A 21,245-nucleotide genomic window follows, 5' to 3' on the forward strand; every position below is an offset into this window, starting at 1 on the left:
TGTACATTGGTGAGGTATTCTTCAACTTTAAAAAAGAGGAATTCTGACATGTGCTATGACACGGACAGACCTTGACATCAGGCTAAGTGAAATAGACCCAAAAGGACAAATACTGCATGAGGACATTTATGAGGTGCCTAGAATAGTCACAGACACGGAGACAGAAAGTAGAATGGGGGTCACCAGGGACTGGAGAGGACGGATGGGGATGTATTGCTTAATGGGAACAGTTCCAGTTTTGCAAAATGAAAACAACTCTGGAGGTGGACAGTGCTGACGGCTGCACAACAATGTAAATGTGCTCATCGCCACTCTACACATAAAATGATTAAACTAGTAAATTTTATGTTATGTATATTTTAGCATGATTTAAAAAAAAGTATTAAACAAAAACTAGTTGCTTCCCCTAAATTCTAACAAAGAGATCTGAGCCACTAGAGCTGCACATGGATTCCACCGTTAAGCTGTTTTCTTTTAGATTAATTTGCAAAAATATACTTTCAGGCTTTATTATACTTTGATATTCAGGCTTTATTTTTAGTATTACTGTTACTGTATCAACCAAATAATTTTACTCTGATTAAAATAGGCCTGGTGCAACAAAACTATTAGCCCTGAAGCAAAAAATGCTTCAGGAAGTGTGTTTTTGATTTTATGATAAATCCAGAGGGAATAAAATTTGATTACTAAAATATGCTATGTTTATGTTTTCCACATCAACTCCCCTCCTCCAAAGAAAGAAGAAGCATACGACCTAATATTTTTGGGCTTTTTGGTATTGCTCTCCCTAACTGTTTCACTCAGATGAAAGTACAAATGCACATCATTTTATAAATAAACACATATTATCTGTAATAAGCAGAAGTCTTAGGTATGAAGAAAAGCAGAGCTAAGAAGAAAACTTAGTAGAAAAACATGCAAACGGAGCCAGAAAAGCCACTAGAAACAATGCGAGAGAAGTATGAGAACAGGAACTGCACGAGAAAAGCGTGCAAGGTGGGGAATTAGGTGGGAAAGAAAAAGCACAAAAAAGGGCACAGCTTTAGGCAATACAACGTAACTCCTATGAATTCACTTCTAACACATTGTATTAAAGTCTGGCGAAGTTTTTCTATAAAGGGCCGGGGAGTAGCTATTTTGAGCTCTGTGGGCCACGTGGCCCTCTGTGACAACCACGGAACTCTGCTGCAATAACTCAAATGTAGCTACAGACAATCTGTAAACAAGGGAGTGTGGCTGTTTCAACAAAACTTTATTTACACAAACAGGCAGCAGGCAGATCTGGGCTAAGGCAAGTGTGCCAACCCCTGGTTTAGAGAAATACAATAAATAAATAAAAGGACAATTTGGAATAAGGTGTATTAACGCAATGGCCCTACATACCATGGATTCCTATTCCACACCCCCATGAACCAGATCCGTGAGCAGCATTTCAAACGTCCCTTTCTTACAAAAGTTCTAATCGTCTCTCAGGGAAAAGCTAAGTGGCTCAATGAGCTAAAAAGTCCCTAGTGGATTCCTCATTCCCACTAAAAATGGGATAATAGCCTATCTATATTTCTTAGCACCCATCAGTGAGCTCACAGGAGTAAATTCCTACTCCAAGCACCCCTAAGTTCTTTCAGTTGATTATCAAGATACAGAATAAAATCTAGGCCAGTAACTTCAAAGACACAGCACTTCACTAGAGGTGGGTTGTAGTCAAGATCCCCAAGGAATGTAAGAACTACCTGTAAGATGGGAAGACAGCTCAAGGAGACATATTTTACTGTAGAAACAAGTAAACAATGTGCACGAAGAGCACACGGTGCACGAAGAGCACACGGTGTGAAAAAGGAAAATGGGCACCAGTCTCCCGACATTCTCGCTGGTGGATGAGAGGAAAGTTGGCAGGACAAGCTCCTCACCTCTGAGAGGCAGGGTCCCGAGTGTCACAACGTTCACGTTATGCTTTGAGTGATTCTGCACTTGTACACTTTTCATCAGAAGCATGCATAACTTTTAGTAGTAAAACGTTTACACTGCAATTGCAGTTAAAAGGTTCATCATCACCATTAGTAAGTGTCAATTCAAATGCCAGTATTTTTAACAAAAAGACCATTCTCTCAAAGGACTTTACCATTCATAAAGGTCATCACAAAACAAGGATATTTACACACACAATCCATCAGACACAGATTTTGGGTAAGATTTCGCCGTAGTACAGTACCTCAGCTCCACCCATCCATTTAGGCTCATCGGGAAACTTAGCACACAAAGCATCTTCTGACTGATCAGTCCCCAAGACATGGTAGCAGAGCTTTTGGTGGAGATTGCTGGATGTCTCCGTGCCTGAAGGAGTTAAAAAAATGTATACTGAAAAGCAGTTTGCAGCTCTAAGAGAATCTACTCCACCCATATGCACCACGCTAGAAACACAGTTATGAATCTGGCTGCAGGATATTAGGTTATTATACAAAAGTTAACCCCTCTCCTGTACACCACCAATGAACAAGTGGAATTTGAAACTAAAATCACCATACCATTTATATTAACACCCTTCCAACAGAACACTTAGGTATGAATCTAATAAAGTATGCACAAGATCTGTATGAGGAAAACTATAAAACTCTGGTGAAGGCAGTCAAAGAAGAGCTAAATAGACGGAGAGCACTACAAGTTCATGGACAGGAAGACTCAATATAGATCGTCAAGATGTCAGTTCTTCCTAACTTGATCTATAGAGTCAACGCAATCCCAACGGAATCCCAAAAAGTTATTTTATGGATATTGACAAGCAGATTCTAAAGTTTACTCATACGTGGACCTTAAATGCATACTACTAAGGGAAAGAAGTCAATCTGAAAAGGTTGGATACGCTTTGATTCCAACTGTAAGACGTTCTGGAAAAGGCAAAACTGTGGAGACAGTAAACAGATCAGGGGTTGCCAGGGACTAGGGGAAAGGGAGGGAGGGTAAAGAGGGGGAAGGCAGGATTATAAGGGCAGTGAAACTGCTCTGCATGATACTATGGTGGTGGACACAGATCTGCACACATTTGTTCAAACCCATGGAATACACAACACAGACTGAAATGAACTGTAAACTGTGGGTCTGGATCGGTTACGATGTGTCACTGTAGGCTCATCCACTGTCCACTCCGCTGGGGATGCTGACAATGGGGAGGGGCATGCATGTGGGGGACAGGGGATGTACGGGAAATCTCTGTGCCTTCCATTCTGCTGTGAACCTAAAACTGTTCTAAAAGCTATTTCTTAAAAAGTTAAGAATCAGTTGGGTATCATCCTGGAAGTAATTCACACATATCCGCTGATTTTTGAGGCTGTTATGACACTGAACTATTTTTTTTTTCATTCTGAAAACATACCAAGTTTTCAGGACAATGAAGAGAAAAAGTGAGGTAACACAACAATGTAAAAAAAAGCCTTAGAGTACTTGGTGACTTTCCAGGGGTTTTCCAGGAACACTGGTAAGAAGCGCACAGCCAGAATCGCTTTGCTTCTCCCATGCAGGCCTCCACCATGCAGTCTAAGGGCTGCAGAGGTTCTTGGCTACAGGGCAACAATAACACCTGGGTGGTGCTGGCTTTCCTCAGTTCCACTGGGTCACTATTGTTGCCACTGAAAGCTGAGGTTAACTACAAATCTTCATGTTTTTCACAAGTTAACTTAACAACATTGTTGTCTAACAAAAAATGACCAGGTACGTACTTTTTGATTTCCCAGACCTTGGGAAAACTCTAACCCACAGGCCGCTATTTCAGTGCACAGAGCACAAAGGTCTTTCTTTAGTCAACACCTTTGATTATAGAACCTCTTAGCTCCTCTTGTAGTTCACGGGTGAATTCAGAGACAGGTCCTGTAGCAGTCTAATCAAAAGGCAGCCGACGCTAAGCATAGCCAAAAAAGATGAAAAGTGTTACAGCCTTATTTCCAATTCAACTGGGGGGGGGGGGCAGGTAGACAGGAAAGGAAGCCACCTAAAGATTACAAAGATGCAGAAGGTATGACAGAGGACAGCATGGGCGGTAGAATGCACAGGAGTAGCTGTGCTTCTTGGCAGCCCCAGGTCCTGAAACAAGTAACTGAGACACTGCAACCCAACTCCAAATCTCTATCAAAGGGACTGTGAAACCCACCTGTAAAGACCATCCAAGACAACCTGAAGATGTTATGCCCCATGTGGAAATATGGAATGGAGTAAATAAGATGATGTTCAGGTAGAGACCTTCCTATCTGGGAAGACGAGGGGTGAGGGGGAAAGAAAGAGGGACCACTGAACACAATTGGATCTGTGTGCAACTGAAGAGAACAACAGGTGTGTATAGGAAGTTAACAAGGAGAAAAGTGTCAAGATAAATACAATCAACAGGGGACTTGCAACTTCTAATCAGGGGAAGAGATATGATTACTACAGTAGGAAAATTTTGTAATCACTCAACATCATTAAATAAAAAAATCCATTTCTCCATGATCCCCTTGAGAGACAGAACACATTTGTGAAGGGCTGAGTGCAGTAATGGCCTCAATTTTTCACAGTTCCCTGTATCTGTTTCACCGCCCTTCGAAGAGGGGAGGCCAGCAGAACTCCATGTGATAATATGACAGCAGCACGCCTAGGGATCCAGGAGGTTGTGCCTTTTGGCTCTCCCCACTGGAATCCTGCTGAGCTGCCGTGAGAGCTCTCCTGCTCAAGGATGAGAGACCACATGGAGCTGAGCCCAGGCCCCACACATGTGAAAGTCAAGGCAAGATTAGCCAACTGACCTGCAGCTGATCACAGGTACATGAACTCAGCTGAGCCTGGAAAAACAGCCTGGTGAGCCCATAGACTAGAGCAACAAAAACAGTCATTACTCTAAGCCAACAAGGTATGGGGTGACCTGTTATACAGCAAAGCTAACTGACACAACATCCTGGAGGAGGCTTGGCTCTGGACCAACAACCTCTGTTAGGGTTTAGCTTCGCTTTTAAAGTTATGTGAGTTACACTTCTATTTCATAACAAAGGTGTGCCTTCATCTGAAGTCTTTAACTTACCATCACTTTTCCCATTTTGTTGGGGGTAGGAGTTGTAGAACATTCCCTTCCCATCATGGGTCCAGGCCATACAGCTGAACTTGACCCTTTCAAGCACATCTGGAAGCTCTTTGGCACCATCAACTTTCATAAACTTGATCGTCACCCAGTCTGAGCCACTGGCACTCAGACCATAGGCAAAATATTCACCATCTTCACTGAATGCGTAGCCTATGGAACACGGGGGAAATCAAACAGTGATGGAGATGCCATTCCCAGCCCTGCTCACTGCCCTCTGCACTGCTGGACAAAACTCCCTGTCACATGTGGTGGCAGCATGTGGAGGGAGAAACTCTGAGGGCCGACCCAGGCCTTAGAGGCGTTTTGTCTGATGACCTTGGACAAGTCTCCATTTCTTCATCTGTGAAATGAAGCATTGGATTATATGACCACTAAGGTGCTTCCATTTTTTAAATTTCTATAATTCAATAGGCAGTTCAGTTAAAAGCAGAGCGTATCTCAGACTTTTAGCATATTTTATTTATATTCTAAAAAGAACAAGGGGGAGAAGAAATAAGGAGACTGCTTTTCCAGTAATGGCTGAATTATGACACATCATGTAACAGAATGAAATTGGAGCCATTAGGTAATTTTTGGAATGGATCCCAAACTATCTGAGCTCACTCTTTACAACCTCATTTTCTGGGCCACACTGGCCCTCAGGGATTATCGCCCACACTCTCTGACCCCCAGGAGCTCGGGCAGGTAAAGCCCGAGGGTCTGCAGCACAGGTCTCACGTGGCGCACATTCCAAAAGCAACCACGAGGAAAGAAAGCACCACCACCTGTGGTCTCCACCACCATGTGTGACAGACTCTTCAGGGCTGGGAGAGAACACTGTAACCAGCACAGAAGGTTTCCTGACGGAGATTCACGTGTGTACAGTATCTTTAATAATTATGAAGAACAATATATGTAGCATTTGGTACAGACCTAGACACCAGAGGTTTCTCCTTCTGTAATGTTTGCTGAACTTTACTAGGGGGTTGAAAATTATCCCCAGAAACCCAACTATTTTCAGAGGTTTCCTACTATTTTACATAAAACTTCTATCAATGGGAAATCTGTTTAAAATTTCAAAAAGCCTACTTATTAATCACTTATAATCCCTACAAAATATCCAGGCTTATGTATATAATGGCAGAAAAGCATATAAAAGATGGTTAGGAGAAATTACTCACTTTCCACTCTATATAACACTGTAGTGTTTCAATTATTTATATATAGTTAGAAATTTTTCAGGAAAAATTTAAATAAAACACTGTGATTTGAAATACATATATTTTAAAATGTACAATATCTACTACTGAAAGAATGTGAATGTTGACCCATATTGTTACTTCCCATAACACCAGAATCTAAAACTGAAGCCAGGTCCCATGTCTAATTTTCCTTTTCATCCATCAGCACCTGTACATGGCAAAAATCCCACTAAAAGTTACTAGAATGAAGTATCAGAGCAAGAGAGGAGACCCTGTTATAATGAAGTCTTTCTGGATGAGTTGCAGATAGACCGTCATTAAAACTAAATGAATTCCCATATGAGGTATATTATTAGGTGGAACCAGTGTATTGAGTTCATTTAACTCCAAGTTCCAATTCATGGAAGAATACACCCATAAACTGGCTGGCACCTGACTTTCAACACTAGCTGGTAAAGAATCATCATTTACACGCATGGCCTATCTGGGGAGAGGAGGAGGGGGAACCACTAACTAACTGAATGCCTTTATGAAAGGGTCTTTGCACAGGGTAATTCCCCTCTGATTACAGGGCTTCGGTGTTCCCACTGCTCCATTCTGTAGGATTGAACTAACGCCTGTGTTTTGTTTTGTTTTGTTTTTAAATAAAACAGAAGATGAAGATGAGCCAATTTCACTAAAAACATCTACAATGCTACCAAGATGTGCTTCTCACAGTATACAATTATTGAATCACAGAATAGCAAACTTCCTGACCCTAGAAGTAGTGCTATGGCACAAGCCTGGGGTAATCTACATTTGAGCCTGTGGAGAAGGTTATCTTAAGTGACATAGAGCAACTGCAGGTTAAACTTACTTATTCAGTTTTTAAACTTGTATCTTTAGGGGATAGTTGTCCAAGTTTTACAAGATTATATATTTTTTTACTTTTAATTCTAACATACTGATATTTATCTAAAATTTAAAACTCTCATCAGTCCCCCGCAGGAACTAAATCTCATAAATATTACTTCCTATTTTATTTTTATAGTTGAAACAATTTTTGTATAGCTTAAATTTCTTCTAGATGAGGATTAACTTTTTTCCAATCACAGACAGTTCTCAGGGATATTACAGGAAGTGATAACACCTCAGGACCCCAGGAGCCCTAGAAGCTAATTTGGGTACCGTGAGGCATTCTCCAGCCCTGCTTCCAGCCCTCAGAAGAACAGGCAGCTCCTTGTGTATTCTAAATACACTGAGCAAAAATAAGCTTTCCTGATTCTGTGTGTGCATCTGTTCTGCAATGCAGTCCATGTTCTGGCTGGTATTTCAGAGGGGAGGTGACCACACCAGCACAGAGAGAGCTTCATGTGAGGGCCCTGGGACTCCGGGGGCTTAGCTGGGGAGCACGCACCTCGAAGCGCCACTGTGCCATCATCGGAGAGGATGTTGGGGTCAAGGAACACTCTGGCTTCATCTTCTAAGGAATCCTGTACATACAGTACTCGTTGATTCTGCAAACCTGAATTGTAAAAATAGAAATACCTGGGGGGGCAGAGACAGTCTCTGTTTAGCTACAGTGTTTTCTACGTGTAGAACAAAAACAAATGCACACAAGCCAGAAGAGGAAAACCCACACAAACACACAGGGACACAACTGCAAACAGGCCATGCCTGGGCCATCAGGATGAGGGCGGACGGTCCTCCCATCTCCCTGGACCTAGTGTATTATCCCAATTGCTTTGCGTATTCAAATTCTGCATCTTAGACAAATAGAAACAAAGGCTTTTATTGGCTAGAATTAATACTAATATTCAAATAAAACAGTAGTTGTTTTTTTTTCTTTTCAATTGAGAAGAAAGCAGAGTTTCTAAAACGAAGTACAGGTTCCCTTCCCCAGCCAGACTGCTGGTGGAGGCTGGCAGACTGTTAGGCTTTGTGGGCCCAGGTCTCCATTGCCACGACATAGCTCTGCAATTGCACAAGTGCAGCCCTGGATAGCACAGAAGTGAACGCACACGGCTGTGTGCCACTTAAACTTTATTCACAAAGACAGGTGGTGGCAGGGTGTGGCATGAGGATTGGACTCTGCCGATCCTTGCTTGGGGAGACAGGGGCACCTAAGAAATTCTACAGTAAATTTTTGGTGGTACTTCCAAAGAGGGTTAAAAAACAACAAGAGAATGTTTACCTGAGTGTAAAAAGGAAAGGAACAAGAGAGGTGAATTACTAGACTCCACTTCAGGGACAATTTTCACTTTTGGATTAAAAAAATGTATCTAATAAAATATTTTCAAGTAGCATAAACCAAAGATAATCTGTTCTAGTGGCAAACAGACCCCCACGGCTGCCTGTAAGCCAGCCCACCCCCACGTTCCGCCCCGGAGAGCGGAACTCCTTAAGCCCTGGATGTATTCCTGGGGCCCATCTCTGCTAAATATCTTTTCTTCCTCCTTTTTTGATGATTATGTTCACTTTTTTAAATTTTATTTTTAATTATAGTTGATATCTACTAAATTCCTTAATGCTTAGTTTAAGAATTTGGACAATAGACTGGAAGATATTACTCTTTTATTTAATCACAGAAATAAATAGATTTTATAATGAGTTAATTTGATTAACTGGTAAGTTATTTAGAATTCGTTTTAAAATTTAAGGAGGCATTCAATCAGAAAAGTAAAATAAAATTAAATGAAAGCAACCCCACATACCGTTTTCCTTTCTTGAAGTGGCAGCTATACTTGGGATAGTCATACAGTTCAGTCATTCTCTCTTTGAATAAACCTCTGATAGGACACTGCTCGAGAAATGGCACCGTGATCTTGTTCTGGGCCTCCACAAAAGCCTGCAGAAAAAATTCCAGTGGTCAAAGCAATCAGATATAAATTTTTCCATGAGAAACGTTATACTTTACCATGTCCTAGAGAGGTCTAGCAATTCCACTTTGGGGAATGTATCGTCAGGAAACAAAAGCACTATGCTGAAGAGGTATCTGCACCCCCGGGTCCACGGCAGCATTGTCTGTGACAGCCAAGACTCGGAAGTGCCCTCAGTGCCCACTGATGGCTGGGTGAAGAAAATGTGACTTCCACATATAGACAACAGAGTACATTCAGCCACAAAAGGAGGGTGTGCTGCTGTTTGTGACAACACAAACAGTGCTGGACACAGTGGATGGACAGACCTTGACTGCATCATGCTAAGGGAAATAAGTCAGCGAGAAAGACCTCACTAATATGTGGAATCTTAAAAGAAACAACAACAAAACCCCCAAACACTCAGAGAGAAAGAGATCAGATTTGTGGCTAGGGGAGGTAAAGGTGGGGGGTGGCAGGGGAACAGGATACAGGGGGTCAAAGGCACACACTTCCAGTTATAAAATAAGCAAGCATCACGGAGCATTAAGGATGTGAGGACCAACGATGACTAGAGTTAACACCGCTGTGTGACATGCACGGGAGTTCTTAAGAGAGTAAATCCTGAGATTCCACCACAAAAAAATATTTTTCCTTGTTTCTATATCAGATGATAGTTATTAACTAAACTTAATACAGTAATGTTTTCACAATATATATGTAAGTGAAATCATTATGCGGTACACCTTAAACTTATACAATTTTGTATGCCAATTATATCTCAAATAAAACTGGAGTAGAAAGACTTCAAAATGTATCTGTGAATGTGTGTTTTCTCTCAGGAAATAATAATAACTAATATCTACATGTCATGAACTACATCAGGCAAGTGTTAACTCATTTGGAACTCATAATCAAAGGTTCTTTAATCTGGCCAACTTTATGGATAGGGAAACCGAGTCTCAGAGCAGTTAAAAAGGTGCCCAGCATCAGGCAGCCAGGAAATGGCCCGGCTGGCCCCTGTGCCCCTCTGCTCTGAACGTCCACACCACGCACACTCCACGCTGCTGCGCGGGCCACACCCAGCCAGCGGACTACGGGCACACTGCACCCACTGAGGCTCCGGGCTGCCGGGGCAGCAGCCGGTGATCCCAAACACCGTCAAGTTAAAGAAATACAAGTTAGAGATACCTAGGCCCTATTCTATCAATTTTGATATTGACTTACTACCTTTCTAAGAGCTGCTACCTTGTCAACTTCACAGAACTTCCCGAAAATTTGAAGCTAGAGAATAGTTTTAAAAATTGGAAAAGAGGTGGCATTGAATATTTACAACAAATGGCTTATATGAAGGGCAAGAGGCAGCTTGCAGGAAGCCAGAAGACCTGGCCACAAAGGCAGGGAAGGGTAGTTTTTACAACACATCAGTTGTAGCCAAGCATACCCTATGTATGACTAAGCAGTTAGAAAGTTACAAATTAGCTTTTGACTTTTAATTACAGAATTGACACATAGTTGCAAAGCCACTCAGATGCAGCATTTTGGAGATCACTAAGGGTGTGGGGGAGCATTACCTGATTTCAGGGGTGTGGGGGAAGGAAATGCCATGCTTACGTGGCAGACATGGAAATAGAGATATGCTGTATTGCAGTCACTGGTCAAGGTCATGCAGTGAATTAGCAATAGCTCTGAAGACAGAATTACTTTATTCTAGTCACTGCAACAGTGACTGAGGCAGATTCCATGTCCAATACTGGTTGTGGAGGGGAAGTAAACCCACTGGGAGAGAAGGCGGGGGGCCTGGATCTCCTGTGATTTCCTCCTGCTCAGGCTGGGCAGGACAGGCATCTCGAGGTGCTGGAGCACCAACAAGGATTTACTAAGAACCTGGTGTGCTTCTGCACTGGTTCTGGTGTTGCTGATGGAGGGGTGGCAAGTCCATGACCACCTCCCTGTCACTGTGGAGCTAACACCGTACTGGGGGAGACAAAACGCAAGCCAGAGGGATATAGAGAGTGGCTAGCCCTATGGACAAGTTCAGGGTCAGCGAGGAGAAGTGCTGCTACTCATAGTAGCACCCACAACTGTGCTGGCCCTGAATGACTCTCTACCAGCCCAGGATGAGATGAGCGGAAACTGAGAGGGAGAGCCATAAGCCATGTGACCCTGCTGAGATGTCTTTGTTACATTTCACAAAAATATTGATCCACATGTTTTGGAAATTTAAAAACCAGTGATCCACCACACATCCTGGGAAGCACTGGGAAGGAGGACACTTACCGGGCAGGAGCCAGATCACGGGGCACCTGCTGGGCAGCTATGAAGTTTGAATATGTGTTCTATGTGCAAGCAAGATATGATTAGTTAAGGAGATGAGTAGTTATACAATCTGGTTTGCTTTGGGTGAAAAAAAAACTTTAGGGGAGCAAAAGTGAAAAACAGGGAGGCCAGTTAGAAAGCTGGGGCAGTAGTCTGGTGGGAGAAGAGGCCACATGGAATGGCTGGTCTCTGAAAGGGACGGGAATGGCCATTATAATGGAGAGGGATGGAGAAAATGGGCTCCACGCATGTGAATGTGTGGGCTTGATGGCTATTTCCCAGAAAGGACTCACCAGGACATTCCAGCTACTTAGGGCTCCCACCCTGAGACCTTAGCACGCTGAGGGTCTTGGCTGGCCCCTCCCCTTCCATGGGTGGGCGCTCTGAGGAGGGCACTCCGCAGACTTCAGTTCTCCATCCTTCTGATGTGTGTGTGTGTGTGTGTGTGTGTAGGTGGCTGCATCTAGGCTTTATCCCAGCTCTAGGAAGACTGCAGAGGGTCTGAGAGCCATAGACTGATCAGTTTGTGTTCCTTGGAAAGGTGGAGTTGTGTTCTCTGATCACGTTTCTATCTGCTTTGCTTCTTTCAGATGTCTCACGGTATAATCTCAACTGCTGCAATGGAATCCATCTCAGGTTAACACAGACACATGGGCTCTTCACATTTAAAATGTTCCTAACACCGTAATGCCATGTATAACAATGCCACAAAATAACTAAATAATTCTAGGATTATTGCATTCAATTTTGTCACTTCCCACCCACAAATGTTACTCAATTACTTTTAACGTAGCAATATTTAAAGACTACGCCCTTTCAAGTCAAATACCTCAATGCAAAAGGAGTGTTCAAATTCCTTAAAGTCTGAAGTTCTTTCATAATACAAGTATACATCTTTACAATTGAGCAAATCCTTGTCACGAAGGAGCTTTGTGACATTTAGGGTTCCATAGAATGCCAATAAAATTTCTGATATTTTAACCAGAAAAATATCTTCTTGCTCCTTTATGGAAACTAGTCTGTTTCTTGGTTGAAAAATTAGAACACATTTGGGGGAAAGGAGGAAAGGTATGAGGATAAATGAAGAACCAGGAGGAATGAAAATCCTTGTTCCTCAGGCGTCTTGACACCGAAGTCACACTCCGGGATGTGCTACAGCAACTGAACCTGAAGGCCTGTCAACGACACCTGCAGCTAAGCCTCTGAAGAGGGTCAACGGTTTAGATTTTACAGCTATCGATGAATCTGAACATGTTTTCCTAAGAAGAGCTGTTCAAAACAAACAAACAAAAAACCCCTGCTCATATGTCATTTGCCTTCACTATGAGAAAGCTTCAAAGCGAAGGGAAGTTTCAGGTACACAGGACGAACGTGTCCCAGAGCCGCTGCACCACGTTGTGCGTGGAGCTAACGGCACTGTGTCGCACACACAGAACTGTAAGGGGGCAGAGAGCTGCTCAGCGTGAGAGCTGGACGGCCCTTTACCCCAGCTGTCTGCAGGAAGAATTTTCTAAGGTGTCCTAACATGTGCTGTATTTTAATCCACAAAATACCTCCAGTCCTTTTACAGGTACAGTTCTTACATATATGAATAAAAATGATGCACACTTACTCATTAAATCGATATAAATATGCACAAAATAGCATGATTACACAACACAGGATTAAAAAGCTAAATTAAGGATACAAATAAGCGCTCCAGGGGAACAAATGAAGGTGTGGGGTGGGCCAGGGAGGCCCTACAGTCGGAACGAGCAGGAGGAAGCTCCAGGCAGAAGACCCACGCAGGCACAGGTGTCGACCTCCAGTCTTCCTAAATACAATACCAATGAAAACTTGGGGTAGGGCTATTTGTACCCCACAGACTTTGAGGAGTTTCTGCTGAAAATTACAGATACGTGTGTGTTTATGCATGTGTGTGTGTTTGTGTGTGTGTAGGATGACCTTGTATAAGCAACTATCAGGGGGTTTTAGAGAAAGAAAGGCATTGGTGTCACAGCATAGCCTGGCACCTGGATGCCAGCCACACGAGAAGGGCTGCACGCACTCTGGTGGCCAGAGGGGGAAGTACACTTGGATCCCCTCCACTGGAAGTTAAGCAGAATCTGGAATCGACTTTCCAAAGGCAGGGATCACCCCATAAAAAAGAAGTCAAAAGGTGGCCAAACTCATCCCTGAGGATCCAGGGCCAGGAGGGCTAGCCAGTCACATTAAAAAAAACAAACAAGTGAACAAACAAACTTGGAGGCGGGTCATGCCAAACAGAAAATCATTGACAGATGCAGCTGCTTCAGGAAACATGCCTAGACACTGGGACTATAAACGGAATAGTGTACTTACTGAGACTATGTGAGGACTCTACACTTAAAAGAGGAAAGAATGCCCCTATTTTCCAGCACTCACTGAATATTTACAAAAATTAGCATATACCAGACAACAAAGGAATCCTTAAAGCCCAAGAAGCACTGTGACCACAAATGTCATTAACCTCAGCTAAGTGAGGTGCCTCTCTCCTCTTGTCCTCACAAACCCCCAACGCTGTCCCAAAGTGGAGAAATACCAAATTCAATCCGTGAGACCCCCAAATCCACTGGGCTTGTCTTTTAACATTAGAGCCCCGGAGTGGGTTCATTTCTTCCCTCGGAGAACATCTGTTCCCCGGTAAGGAGAGCTCCTCAGGAGCTCCCAGCTGCACGTCCTTAGCAGACCAGGTGGAGCCTGCCAGAAGCCCTCCCACGTCCCTTTCCACCTTCTTGCCTGTCCCCATCTGAGCACATCAGCACATCCCTGCCCTCCTGGGGCAAGTTACTATCGACCACAAGGAAGCAGAAACACACATTTTTGACCTGAGATTCAAGCTTCTTCCCAAATCTAGTCATTAGCAGAGAGCTCATTCAAAGCTGAAACGTCAGCCCCATCTAGCTCAGTTCTGCAGTGCACACACTCCTGACCAGAAACCTGGCAAGGAGAGAGGAGACCTGCGCCCCAAATCCAAACCTAACTTAAACCCCGATCATGAAGAAGTTAAACACAGACACATCTTCTCTTGAATAATTCTTGCATCAATGAGAGAATCCAAATTAGAACAGGAATATTTAGGAAAAAAGACAAGACCACTACAAATTAAAGTTCATCGGGGGCGTTCAGACTGGCGTGGCTCAGCTGGCTGGGCACCATCTTGCAAAGAGAAAGGTTGCTGGTTCCATTCCTGGTCAGGACACAGGCCTGAGTCACAGGTTAAGTCCCCAGTGGGGGCATACTTGAGAAGCAACAGAATATTTGTCTCCCTTTCTTTCTCCCTCCCTTCCCTTCTCTCTAAAAATAAAATGTAAATAAAATCTTTAAAATACAAACAAAATGAAGTTCATGGGGTGTGGTAAAAACACTCAAAGTTGACATGTGGGTTTTGGGTGACCTTTGGAAAGCCCCTCCCACTGAGTGTGGGGGATGGGACCTCCGCTGGCCAGCAGCACCCCCTGGCCCCGGGCCTGGGGCTGATCCTCACAGGACTAGGCTGGTAGCCGGTCTGGAGGCTTGTTAGCATGACTCCCACACAGGGGGTATGGACCTGGTCTGGTCCCACAGCGCTCGATTCCAAAGTGCAAAGTGCACTGGGCAGGCCATGTACTGAAGGACAGTGATCACACTGTGATTGATATGGTACGCCTGGCCCCAGTGAGGTGCTCAGTGTCACCCTCCCACAAAAACAAAAAACAAAGAAAAACAAAAGCTGGGTCCAGAAAGTGACAGTTATGCCGTAAGAAAGTTTGGGGTTCACCCTCTCTCTCAATCAGACTTTATCGTTCTGGGCACTGGTAAGTTGTACCACCATCTGCCACAGATGATGTTACTGATACCACTACAAGTATTCTAACTATGTTAACTCCTTTCTACATCTTTTATATAAGTAAGCCCTGTTCATTTTCATAAGCAGAGTGCTCGATTTGTATCTACAGGCAACAGTCAATAAAGTATTCATGAACCCAGGCTAAGGGAGCAGAATCCTTTGCAGGGACAGAGATGAACACTGGGAGCTACAAGTTATGTCCCTTGCTGCCCTTGTGAAACCCACAGAGAGCCAAGGCCCATCTTTCCTACCACACAGGAGAGGCTGATGGGAAATAATCAGAAAAAGCAGATGACATAAGAGACAAAGAGAGACGGGTACCCGGAAATATCACATACACTCCTGGCTCAGGCGGAACCTATAGGCACATGTACCCTGGTCATCAGTTCTGTGAGCCACTCAGCTCTTTTATATGATGAGCTCATGTGAGCTGGGTCCGGGCACCGGTCACCAGGAGTCCTGACTGACGCAGCTCTTCCAGGAGGCCCGCAGTGTGCGCGCAAGGTGAGGCTGGGTGCACATGCGCAGTCTGGGAGAGGGCTGACTGGGGAAGCCTCAAACAGTTGTTTTATCAGTAAATGAGATACAGTAAAATTAAACTAAGCATTCAAAAAAAGGTTTTAAAGTAACAATAGAAAAAATAATGAACTAGAGAAGCAAAGGAGTATAATTTCTAAGTGCTAGAAATTATGCTTTTTACAAAAGAGAAGAAAAAACCCCACACGTTCTACCAAAGCTCTAGCTAAACTAACCAAAAAGGAGAAAGAAGTTACAGGTAACTCAAAATTAGATACAATGAAGAATATAACCACAGACAGGGAGAGTAAAGTCTCTTATAATGAAGAAATATTACACATAACCCTGTGCTAATAAATTTTAAAACCCCAACAATACAGACCATTTTCTAGAAAATACAAATACCAAAGTGGTCCCAAAAGAAAAATGATTGGAACAGAGCAATAACCATGAAAGTAAGTGGAGGAAAAGAGCCCACAACTGAAATAAAAGAGTTTTTCCCAGACAGCTCTATAGACACGGTCTTTCAATTTTTAAGCAGAAAATTTCCATGCTATTTGAACTGTTCAATAATAAATACAATGACCAACACTTAGTAAGCACTCACTTGTATCTACCACTGCATTGCATCTTTCAAAAACACCACCACTTAATTTTCAGTACTACTATACAGTCGCCTCCAAATTTTACATCAGAAAACTGAAACCCAGCGAGGTTAAACAACACAACCAACATCCCACATGTGGCGAAACTGTAAAGCCAAGATTCAAAACTGTCTTTCTACTGTCTAAAGCTGCCCCTTTAATGACAATACACCATTGCCTTCCCATTAACAGGCTCCATAATCTCTAAGGGTTCTCATTAGTTTCTGGGGGAGACAGGTAGAGAGAAAACTGTGGAAGCACGGAGACAGTTTAGGAAGCGAGTGACCATCCAGCGCAGTGGCAATGCATGCCTGAACAAGGACGATGTCAGCAGAGATAAAAACAAAGAGAAAAGTATGAGTCAGAACTGGCACTCCAAAGAATTTTGTGTATGATTAGGGATCCAATTCAAACAGAGCACCATGCAACATTATATAGAAGAGTCCCAGACGCCTTCACTATGGCATATGCCTTGGTTTCCCCAAGGAGAAAAATTAGAGCCATAAACACCGCCCCCACCCCCGCCAATTCATAAAGACCCTGTAAACAGCAGTGAGGAGTCTACTAAAACTTCAGCTCCTTGAAAGTGGGCCAATAATAACCAAAGGTGTTATTATCTTTCCCTAATTGTGTCTAACTAAGCATTCTCTAGGGCAGTTTTCCCAAGCTTCCTGGACCTTAAGGATTAATTACCTGGCGAGGTGCGTGGGAGACAGAGACTCCTACTGAAGTCAGACGCCCCAGAAGTAGAGCTTGGAAATGTTTAACAAGTGCCTGGGTGACTTTTAGGGCAGATGCTTTCTCCCCTGGACATGGCAGAATGGGGTGGGGATGGGTGTTAGACAACTAGCGCAGAGGAGGAACGGAAAAGAAGAGCCTGGGAGAAGTCAGAGTTATCTGACTTCTTATCTTATTTCTTTAATTGTTAGTTCCTCCCAAACATACCACATCTGATATCAGCATTTCTGGTAAAGGAACTGTAGGAGATTGAAACCAACTCGGAGTAATGGCCTACAGGGAAAACATCAATGTTCGATGTGCACCAACCAGCACTTTAGCATTACATCAACCATTTAGGGTCTGCTTTTCTAAAAGGGAGCTTTCCCTGATTGTGAACAAATACAGCTGGATACCCAGCTTCCAGGTGAGACGTGGCTCGGCCACCGTTCACACTGACCTCCAGCAGCTCAGAGGCTCAGTGGCTTGCTCACCTCCAATCTCTGGTCCTCCCAAGCTGGAATGCAGTTAATTCCATGTCAGCGTGGGCCACATCTGTCTTGCTTATGACAGTGTACCCCTTCCTTCCTGCCCCCCTCCCATTTAACCTAATTCTCAGCACAGTGGGCACACAGGTAAACTTGGGGCTGGGAGAGAAAGGGAGGAAGCAAGCATATACGGAGAAGGGAGAGAGAAGGAAACCAGTGGACCTGTGGTATGTGGGGTGGCCAGCATCCATCCTCCTTCCCAGTGTCCTCCCTTCTCAGAGGGACGGCAGCTCCAGCAGTTGTCCTATGAACACAACCCAAAACTTTTCTTATCGCCAGCAGAACCAACCCAAGGAATGAGAAGTCTCTGGCCCATGGCAATCAACACCCCCTTGCTCGGGACACAGTCACTGGCACAAGGGACAGAGGGCTGAATGACTGGAGATCACTGAGGCCACTCGCAGTGCTGGGTGGAAAGTAGGAATTCCCGCCGTGGGGCCCTAGCAGTACTCGGTTCCTGCCTGATCCAAGCCTGGCCCCTTCAGCCCATCCCAGAAGAAGCTGGCCTTTCTGGCCTGCATGCCTACGTGCCCACCTCGGCCACTATCAGTTTCTACTGCTTGCCTCAAAAACCGAGTTGCAGGAGGCCAAGAAAAGGAGAGAGAAAAAGATAAGGCAGTACTTAGAAAAAGTTGACCCCATACCAGTAATACCCTCATACTTTTGACAACTGTCCCATCCACAGATCAAAAGAAAGTTGTTCCCTAAAAACATATTTCAACTATGGGTTTATGAGCATTCTGTTTACAAACTATAATAAGGCTAAACACTTCCATAGGAGGTGGTGAGACATTAAAGACCTCAGAAGTCCTGGAGACTGAGATAACATGTGGTAATATATTTACCCAAAGCCACTTCCACAAAGTCTCCCATTTCCACTAGAGGAGGGATGATGCAGTGGCAACTCTCAGTTCAGGTCCTTACATGAAACAGGAATGGGCGTTCACAGCTCTGCTGGTGGGGTTCAGAAGGCAGCAATTAAAAGTAACACTACCAAACAGCTTTAAGGTATTTTTGGCCTAGTTTAATCATCATTCCTGAGAACAATGAAACAAGGAGTTCCATTGAGTTAAAAAAAAAAATCAATGCTCAGAATGTCTTTTAAAAAAACTAGAATTCAAAAGGAAAATCCTGCTTAGTGTCATGAATTAAAATTGAGAGTCTTTACTGTTCGACCTCCGACGAAGCAATTGGGGGACTAGAGTCTGGCAGTCCCCACCTGGATACACTAAAGCAGGGGTGCCCAAGCTGCACCATCTGCGCCTGCCCAGGCCACTGCTGCAGATGGAAAATGAATTTCTACACGCATTTGCTCAGTTGGGCGTCATTACAACCTTGGAACTAGATGATTTGACTATGATTATTTTCATTTGATAGATGAAGAAAATGAGTCCAGGTTAAGGTAGCTTACTACGCTCACAGAACAAGAAAATGGAAGACCAAGGGCTATGTTTGCGTGTTCTGACTTGTAGTCCCATCTGGCAAGGACCTGGTTCCTCCATCTACCCGGCCTCCCGACAGAAGTAACATCACAGATGCTTGCAAAGCACACAGGGTGAAAGGACCATCCACAGAACAGACAATCACAATTTGTCTTCAAGTCTCCAAAGGACACCGTAAACCAAACCAGTCTTTTATACTTTTAATTAATGTATTCCCCAGTCCCACAGTAGGCTTGATCTGCTGTCTCTGGCTCAGAGACATTGAACTAGAACTTCATGGTGCTAGAAGTTCCGGGAGCAAGCTGTCTCCTGTTGCTTCTACAGCCTGAGGGCACAGTGGCCTCATGGAGAAACGCAACTGGACAAAGGAAGTCCGGTTCACCTGGCTCCCCACACCGGGCTCCCTGCACACCGGGCTCTGCTCCATGCTCGGGAAAGCCCTGTGCAGGGAGGTCTAGGCCACGCTGGCACCAGAGCAGAACAGAAACTCCTCACACTACACCCTTTCAGGGGCGATCTTACAGAATGCAAACAAAAGCAAGGAACAAACAAATGAAAAAACACACATTTCATTAGACCCTAGGCATAACTTAAAGCAGGTGTTGACCTCCCTAAACTTTGACCTCCATGACATTAGAATACCTTACAGGGAAATCCTAGGCTACCTTAATATCCTGGAGATGATCAGAAGTCCTTTAAGGTTTAAAATCCTTCCTACCAAGGAAGGAAACAGTGTGGGGACAGAGGAAGAGAAAGGCGACATTTCCAGGTTTCTTAGCCTGCAAGATGAGGATTTCTCCTCTCTACCTTCCCTAGCCCCTTATCAGCAGATGTAATGGACCACCCCTAACTATTCAGCCAAACCGGGATCTGGGAAGGGAGAGGAAACAACGTCTTTGAAAAAGAAGACCTATGTTGTGTATTCCTTTGATCCTTCCTGAAACAAACTGAAATTTTGCTTTTAAAGAAAGAATGAACATTTGTTTTTGGCTGATTCCTACTAGAGTTCTTCTCTTACAATCCACAAAAGAAACAGAGCTGTTGCTACTGTTTCCCCAGGGCAATTCTCAGGGAGAAAAAAAATTAGTCACCCTACATACAGACGCAGCTGATACTCGACCTGACCTTCGGTGCCCTTCTGTGCTAAAGCTCCTGGACAGTTTCTATGAAAGCCAGACTTGACAATTAGTTACAATTAAGGCAGCTATCTCCTGAAAAGTATACATTCTTCCTTTTTCTGTGTATCTCCCCTTTAGTAACTCAGTAACAAATTGTGGAATATTCGACTATGAAACTTAAGCCACAAAAGATAGTTAGGATTGGGAGACTCCTCAAGAGGTAGCAGGCACATTGCTTCTGTCTGGACCGTGGGCTGCAAACCATGCCAAGTGATGTAAAGAGAATCTATCACCATCAGGAAGCAAACGGTGTCCCACATTGGTCAGAGAATCCAGGAAAAATAAATACTCATGTAGTACTCCCAGAACGACCTGAGGGTCAGACTACTGACTGCCTTGGCGAAGAAAGCAAAGGAAGCAACTCCAAGAGCCTGAGAGTCGGCAGAGTAGTCTGCTGGCCAGTCTAGAGAAAAGTCTACGATTCTCCTAGACATGTGGTCCATCTGCACAGCGGTGAACACAGAACAGTTTTAAAGTCTCTGGATTTGGCCATTGGGCCACTGCTGACCATGAAGAGGAGGTTTTACATGGATGGGAGATGTTACTGGAAGATAGGGCGGCGGGGGGAGCGGAGGGCATGAATCTTCTAGCTACATTGAAGGACATGCAGAGTAGCTTGTAGACAGGCAGAGGGAAAGAGGGGGATGGCCTGGGGTAAGATCTGAAATAAGGTCTGAGCAGGGCACACCCAAAGGGGCCTGGAGACCAACTGGAAAAGGAAGAAAAGATCACAAAGAGCTAAGGCAGAGTGTAGGGTTTGGGGTGAGCTTATTCTGTTTGCCCCAGGAAACTAGAGGGAAATTTAGGACGTTAAAGATTAGAAAGTCAACTGCATGCATATTAACATCATAGACGGAGGATGAGGGCTCAGATTACCTCAGTGTCAAAACACTAGGATACAACAAGACACCACAAACT

The 21,245-nt window shown here is 43.9% G+C and overlaps 1 protein-coding gene across 1 annotated transcript in view; it reads right to left on the reverse strand.

Moving 5' to 3' along the window:
• Positions 1 to 21,245, reverse strand: part of LOC123821769 (prolyl endopeptidase) — a 105,369-nt gene that overhangs the window by 73,931 nt on the left and 10,193 nt on the right. The window contains exons 3-6 of the mRNA XM_045843495.1: positions 8,973 to 9,106; positions 7,676 to 7,806; positions 5,039 to 5,248; positions 2,210 to 2,331 (exon numbers count right to left, since the gene is read on the reverse strand). Coding sequence (XP_045699451.1) covers positions 2,210 to 2,331; positions 5,039 to 5,248; positions 7,676 to 7,806; positions 8,973 to 9,106 — 597 coding nt within the window. The remainder of the gene's footprint in view (positions 1 to 2,209; positions 2,332 to 5,038; positions 5,249 to 7,675; positions 7,807 to 8,972; positions 9,107 to 21,245) is intronic.

Source organism: Phyllostomus hastatus, unplaced genomic scaffold (assembly GCF_019186645.2).
Source record: "Phyllostomus hastatus isolate PE091 unplaced genomic scaffold, TTU_PhHast_1.1 phas_contig_40, whole genome shotgun sequence".
Classification (NCBI taxonomy): Eukaryota; Metazoa; Chordata; class Mammalia; order Chiroptera; family Phyllostomidae; genus Phyllostomus; species Phyllostomus hastatus.